This window comes from Protobothrops mucrosquamatus, unplaced genomic scaffold (genome assembly GCF_001527695.2).
Source record: "Protobothrops mucrosquamatus isolate PMUCROS unplaced genomic scaffold, P.Mucros_1.0 scaffold2243, whole genome shotgun sequence".
NCBI lineage: Eukaryota > Metazoa > Chordata > Lepidosauria > Squamata > Viperidae > Protobothrops > Protobothrops mucrosquamatus.
The window spans coordinates 62423-69688 of NW_015388332.1; the positions used below are offsets into that span (position 1 = coordinate 62423).

Consider the following 7266-nt stretch of genomic DNA (forward strand, 5'->3'; position numbering starts at 1 on the left):
TTCTATTCAACAACAACACTTTTATTTCTCATTATGCGAACATGACATAATTGCTTAAAGATGGCTGGCTTGTGTTCTCCATTTGGGTGTGTCCGGTTTCCCCATTTCTTCCTTGCTTCGTGTGAAGCAAATCCCGATTCCGGGGCAGGGAATTGGGCAAATTGTCGTACACGCCCCTCGCCCACCTGGAGGAAGCAAGTTACAATTTGTCCAGGAAGTTGTCTAGGGGTGGGATGCCTTCCTTCAAGCCTTTGCGTTTACGTGTTTCGGCCACAACTTGGAAAGGGCGTGAATTGCCGTCGTAGGGATCTCCGGGTAAGATCTGCCAGTGATCAAAGACGCACTGCGGGAAAGCCTGGCCCCCCGTGTTGGATCTCAGGTCGGCCGTGAAACCTGCGAGGAAGGAGGGGGGGGGAGAGAAGATGACCCTTGTATGACCGCAGCCCATATTGCAGGAAGACTGCCGTGGCCTAAGGCAGGACTTTTCAACCAGTGGTACGGGTACCACTTGTACATTGGCACCTGGCAGGTGGTACGTGACCATCCCAGAAAAGTGGTAGCGGGGGAGGGGAATGAGCTGAATCGGTGGCAGCACCGCACAAGCCTGAGCGAGAGACGGCTGGAGCTGCAGGGCTGTCAGGGCTCAGCGGAAGCGCCAGGATCAGTGCCGCTTTCCAGCTGATCTGCGCTTCTTCGGGGCTGTCAGGGCTCAGCGGAAGCGCCAGGATCAGCGCCAGGATCCAGCTGGAGATAAGCACTGATCCTGGGGCTTCTGCTGAGCCCTGAAGAAGCGCCGATCAGCTGGAATGTTGCAGCCTCTCCACGGTCTTGTGATTTACATTCAGATGCTTGGCAACCGATTCATATTTATGACGGTCAGTGTCCCAGGGTCATGGGAAGCGACCAGAATCTGCTGCAACCACCCAGAAGACGGGGGGGGGGGGAATAAAAACCAAACACCCACCCCCGCTGCCAATCCTCAACAGAAATGCTCACAACAATGAAAACCTTGGACAGGAGGAAGAGCGCGGCCGGGCGGGCAGGCAGGTGTCTTGCTCGGCTGTGGCTTGGGGGGCACTTTTTTCAGTGCCATTGTAAGCTCGAACAGTCACTAAGCAAACTTGTAAGTCGAGGACTACCTGTATTTTTATCACTTTTTTCTTTTTATTTTTTTTTTTGGTCATCAGGTTTTTGACACCTTGCTAGGCGACTGGTGGTTCTCGGATGTTGCCATATCCTAAAAGTGGTACAATGGGTGAAAAGGTTGAAAAACCCTGGCCTAAGGGTGCTTCACAAGTTGGCCTTACGATCACGAGTGAGCCCAAACGTTGTTGCTGAGCGGTGAAGTTTGCCCCATTTTACAACCTTTCCACAGTTAAAATCATTGCAGTGGTTAAGTTACTTACACCAGGGGTCTCCAACCTATGGGCCGCAGCTCGCTTCCGGGCTGTGGGCTCTTGGCCAGCAGGCTGCGGAAATGGCTGGGTGTTGTGCGCACGTGTGGATGCACATTCCTCCCCCTTGTGCACACAGCCCTGTGGGTGGGTGCGACTATATGCGCACCCGTGCCGCATGCACGAACAGGACTGCTAGTGTCCTCAGGGTCTCTTGAGTGGTGCACATGGATGTGGAGCCTTGGAACTGCTGAAAGGACAGTGTTATAGGCGGGAGATAGATAGTGCCCTATCCTCCCTCTGTTGAGAGGGCTGTCCTTCTTTTGCACCACTCAGGTGACCCTGAGGACACAGATTAAACCTCCAGGTGGCCTCAACGACCCTCTACAACAGTGATGGCGAACCTTTTAGAGACCGAGTGCCCAAAAACTGCCTCGCCCCCACCCACTCGCCCGCCGCAGATTGCCCAGGCGGCCCAGCAGCGCCATGGTCACCACGCCCTCCACCCGTGCCCTGCAGCATCATCTGTTTGCGACGGGGCACAAGGGTGGAGTGTTGTCCCCACTGCCCAGCTGCTATGTCCTTGGCTGCGCTGCTCCAGGGGGGCCATGCTTGGGAGTGACTCTTCCAAGGGGGCTGCTGGTGTGGAGGGGCCCGTGGGGGGAGGCGGAGCTGGGCTGATGGCACATGTGCCCACAGAGAGGCCTCTGAGTGCCGCCTTTGGCACTCGTGCCATAGGTTTGCCACCACTGCTCTAAAAGAAGGCAAATGACCAGCTGTCCGCAAGGAGTACAAATCCTTCCATTCCCCACCATCCAGTCAGAGCTGAAGAAGCTTCTTGGATGAGAAGCGAAACGTCTTCAAAGAAAAACAAAGAAAGTCCAGTTGCCCCCTTAAAAAAGCACCTTTGGGACAATCATGACCTGGAGGATGGAGAATCTCCCTAGACGTCCCCCTGGTCATGTTATCACATTTTGGGTACTCAGCAACTAGCCTCCATTTTTGGCTATTTGCAAGATCTTACAGTCGCAGGACCATAATTGATCATGTGCTGTCAGAAACTGGCATTTATTCCAGTTTCTGTCAAAAACGTCCACTGCAGGTAACTGACTCGCTTAATGATCAGGGCGATTCACTTAATAACTGCTGTAAAAAAAGAGGTAAATTCAGTTGAGGTCACGTGGACCTGCTTAACATCCGGCACAACTTGCCACCGTAATCCTCGGTTCAATTATAGCAATAGCACTTGAGACTTATATACCGTTCCACAGGGCTTCGCAGCGGTTTCTGAACGTTTTACGGTCCGTAAGGTCTTCAGGAACTGGCTGCGCGGACTTCACAGGAAGGTTCTGGGCAAGCTGGGTAATAGGTTGCAGAGAGTTCTCTTACCAAAAGATTCGTTCACCGGGAGATACGCTTTGACCACAAACATTGGAGTCCCGGCTACCTGAGACTCCTCAAAAACGTGGCCCCGTTTCCGGTTCAGCACACCGTAGATGCCCCCAACTACTTGTTCCGGGCACTAGGAGGAGGGAAAAAAAAAGACAAATTTTTAAGGAAGACCGGTTCCTAACCTCTCGCAATTCTTAATAATACGGAGGATTATAATTTGTGCAATAAGAGTGACTCTTGGACTACAGTGTTCGTCTACGCTACTGCAATTCCTAAAACAAGTTTTTATAAAATATTAGTGATATGCTCCCTCCTATACTTAGTGGAATAAGCTAGATTTCTGCACACGTTTTGGAAGACAAAGCCTTTGATCACTAATATTTTATAAATTTTACAAATTGCAGTAGCGTAGACAAACACTGTAGTCCAAGAGTTTCTCTTAAAATGGTGGGGTGAAATAGACCTGCACGTTCTACTACCTTCCCACTCAAACCAGTCAGAATCTTTTAGCGTGCTAAAAAGCTTCTTTTAAACCACTGGGGGTACCTTGGTGATGGGCTAGAAATATCCGATTAGTGGAAATTCTCACACTTTATCAGAAACCAAGCTACCATTAGAACAGGACCCATAATCCTTTCTTAAGTGCATCATTCAGCCCCTGAATTTTATCAGGCAACTGAGAAATCACGGTGTTCTTTTAAGTTTGTGTCACACATAGTAGCGCCTGGTGGCAAAGTCAGGAAATATTCGGGGGGGGGATTTAGAACACAACTTACATAGTAGCTGTTTTATTGCATATTTTCCATAGGGTTTTACTACGCTGCTTTTCCACCCTCCCTAAAAACAGCTTATCTTGAACTACACTGTAGAGCAGGGGGACGCTAACCTTTCTGGGTTGACAGCCCAGTGGGAAAGGGAGGGACAGGCACCTTTATGCATACGTGCATGCGCACACACGTAAATGTGGCTGCATGTGAACGGGGCCGCGAGCATGCGTGCTCTGCGAATGGGGCTGCTAGTACCAGCACACAGCACACAACTTCAGCTAGCACAAGCGCATGGCTCACAGCTTGCCTAGCACCGACGAAAGGCTCGTGGCTCGGCTAGCGCCGGTGACAAATTCATGGATCGCAGCTCAGCTAGAGGCTCGCGGCTCGGCTAGTGCTGGTGTGTGGCTTGTAGCTTGGCTAGCGCCAGCTCACAACTCTGCACCGGCAAGAGGCTCATGGATCGTGGCTCAGCTAGCGCCAGCGAGAAACTCACAACTTGGCTAGCACCAGCGAGATACTCACAGCTTGCCTAGCACTGGTGTGCGGCTTGTAGCCTGGCTAGCGCCAGCTCACAGCTTACATAGCGCCAGCGAGAGGCTCACGGATCACGGCTCAGCTAGCGCCAACGAGCTCACAGCTCAGCTAGCACCGGTGTGCGGCTTATAGCTTGGCTAGCACCAGCTTGCAGCTCAGCTAGCGCCGGTGAGAGGCTCACGGATCGTGGCTGGGCTAGCGTCGGCGCAAGGACACAGGGTGCTCGCATGCACTGGCCACTCACATGGCCCAGTGGCCAAGAGGCCGCGGCCCGGTATTGGGCCACAGCCCATAGAGTGGGGACCTCTGTTGTAGAGGACCCAGATCAAGGACCTCAGGAAATTCGACAACGAACTGAACACAACAGGAGCAAAAATAGCCGTTGCAAAGAAGTGTGCCACATCCCAGGTTGCTTGAGGTACACGTGGCTGAGTTTGGAATTGAGGAGAGCCAGCTGATCCTGTATCTCATCTCAGCCCGACCGTAACTACGTCAAACGTGTCGCAGGAACGTGGGAATACCGGCCTTTGCTGGCTCTTCTGAACGCCAAAGGGGGTCATCAACGCCTCGTCCCAAATTGACCCCTGGCTGTTACCTGAATCTCCACAAGGTAGATGGGTTCCATCAGACGCGGCTGGGCAGTCAAGGCGGAAGCATACAAGACCCTCCTGGCCGTCGGGATGATCTGTCCTCCCCCGCGATGGATCGCGTCGGCATGGAGAGTCACGTCTTGAATGTCAAAACGAACCCCTCTCATGTTCTCTTCACACAAAACGCCCTGCGGAGGAGAGAAAGACGACCACGTGCTACAGCTGCCTTTCCTCAGCGGAAAACCGATGTGGCAGTAGCTTTCACAAGGATTGTTGTCACCGCCTTGCAAACCACGGTTCCGACAGATAAACTCTTCAAAGAACTTCAAGGCATTGTTTACCTTAAAAAATCTTTATGCGAGTAGCATAGCTTCGGCACTAACATAGTTGAAGCCCAAAACTGGATTCCCCTCCCCTGAGCACATAGTATCAAAGCACAATTTCCTCCTCCAATTAACAGTCATAAATCACATTCTCCAATTAGTTTGAAATGCAGGCTTCCCCTCCAGTTCTCCAGCCCCGCCATTTCTTATCACCTCTCATTTCAAGCTCTGAATTCACACACTAGTACAATATGGTTATGTCTAACTCACTCCCACCACATTCCGCCTCCTCCCCCAAAAGCTGCATCTTCATAGGTTGTCAAAGCAAGAACATCCAATGGTAGCAGCGTTGACACTACCGCAACAATTAACAGCTAAATGCCACCGGCGCAGTAATCCAAGCAAAGCTTTCAAGTGAGACGTATAGGAAATTTGTCGTACTTCCATGACGATTTGTGGGAAATTAAGTGCCGTACATAGTGATGTTAATGATTCAAGATACAGGTCGTCCTGTATCTTGAGCCCAAAATTTCCACTGCCAGGTGAGGCAGTGGTTAAGTGAGGTTTGCCCCGCTTTACGACCTTTCTGGCCACGGCTCTTAAGCAGATCACTGCAGCCGTTAAGGCAGTTAATGCAGTCGTTAAGTGAATCTGCCTTCCCTTGTTGACTTTGTCATCAGAAAGTCGCAAAAGGGGATCATGTGACCCCGGGGACACACTGTGACCGTCATAAATATGAGCCAGTTGCCGAGCGCCTGAATTTTGATTACCTGACCAAGAGGGAGGCTGCAAAATGACTGTTATGCAGTGTGAAAAACGGTCACAAGTCCCTTTTTTCAGTGCCGTTGTAACTCTGAGAAGTCACTAAATCAGAGGTAGGCAACCCAAAACACTCAAAGAGCCACTTGGACCAGTTTCCCACCGAAAACAAAACACTGTCTCTCTGTCTCTCTCTCCCTCCCTCTCTCTCTTTCTGCCCTTGGTCTGCCAGTCCTCTTCCCCCACTCTCTTTCTTTCTCTCTTTCCTCTCTCTCTCCCTCCCTCTCTCTCCTCCCCCTCTCTCTTTCTCTCCTCCCCTCCCTCTCTCCGATCTTCTGCTCACCTGGCAAGCTGTCTTCAAGCTGTTCTCCAACAAGCTCAGAGGTAGGCAACCTCGGCTCTTTTATGACTCATGAACTTCAACTCCCAGAATTCCTGAGTCAGCATAGCTGGGCTAGCTAGCTCTCTCCTGTCCTTCCTGCTTCCTGCAGAGATGCAGCAAAGGGAGGAGCCCCGCCCAAAAAGCTTTTCAGCTTATTGGAGAACACTGTGAGTCTACTCTCTTTTACACACACACACACATACACGTACACAAACACAAAGAGAGACAGAGAGAGAAGCAGGGAAGCGCAAGTGCCTCGCTCTGTCTCTGTCTCTCTCTGCAAATGGCAGAGGAGGCTGGGAGCCACAGGTGAAGGCTCGAAGAGCCGCACGCGGCTCCAGAGCCGCAGGTTGCCGACCTGTGCATTAAATGAATGGTTAAGTCGAGGACTCCCCGTAGGGTCTTAGATATTAATCGGGCACCGGGCCTACCTCCTTCGTGGCCCACTGGAACCCAGCCACCACGCTGTCTTTGATTTCGTTGAGATATTGGACGCCCTTAGTGATATCGACCAGAATATTGGGCCCCATTCCGTCTGGTCCGAAGCACCAGATCTTCCGTGCTTCCGACACATCCCACTCGTACTTCTCGGCCAGATAGCGAGCTCGCTGCTTCAGCTCCTGGCGGGAACTGACGTCTCCTTTGTCTATGTCTTCCGCCAATCCATCAGGGAAAGGGCGGGCCTTCATGTAAAGGCGGTTGTGCTTGTTAGGAGATTTGGATAAGCAGAGCTGGTTGGATTCTTCGCAGACGGTCTCCCGATAGGACACTACGGGGTCGGATTTCTGCAAGTAAACAAATCCAGTTTGATTTATAAAGGAGAATAAATGCAGCTCAGGGTTGACGTGAGGGGTCCCGGGTGCTCTCTGAGCTGGGTGGTTTTCTTGCAGATGTTTCATGACCCAACTAGGGAACATCGTCAGTGCTAGAAGGGAGTGGGGTTGAGGAACAGGAGGAGGAGGAGGAGGAGGAGGAGGAGGAGGAGGAGGACTGGTGAAAGAGAACTATGGGGCCCTTAGTGCTCTTTGAGCTTGGTGTTTTCTTGCAAACATTTCATGATCCAAACTAGGGAACATCATCAGTGCTAGAAGGAGAGGGGTTGCAGAGAGGAGGAGGAGGAGG

General features: G+C 51.6%; 1 protein-coding gene across 1 annotated transcript in view; it reads right to left on the reverse strand.

Annotated features, from left to right (window-relative positions):
* Nucleotides 1-7266, reverse strand: part of LOC107295164 (elongation factor 2) — a 40944-nt gene continuing 33678 nt past the window's right edge. The window contains exons 11-14 of the mRNA XM_015824466.1: nt 6576-6929; nt 4686-4868; nt 2784-2916; nt 1-393 (exon numbers count right to left, since the gene is read on the reverse strand). Of these exons, the coding sequence (XP_015679952.1) occupies nt 200-393; nt 2784-2916; nt 4686-4868; nt 6576-6929 (864 nt within the window). The 3' untranslated portion in view covers nt 1-199. The remainder of the gene's footprint in view (nt 394-2783; nt 2917-4685; nt 4869-6575; nt 6930-7266) is intronic.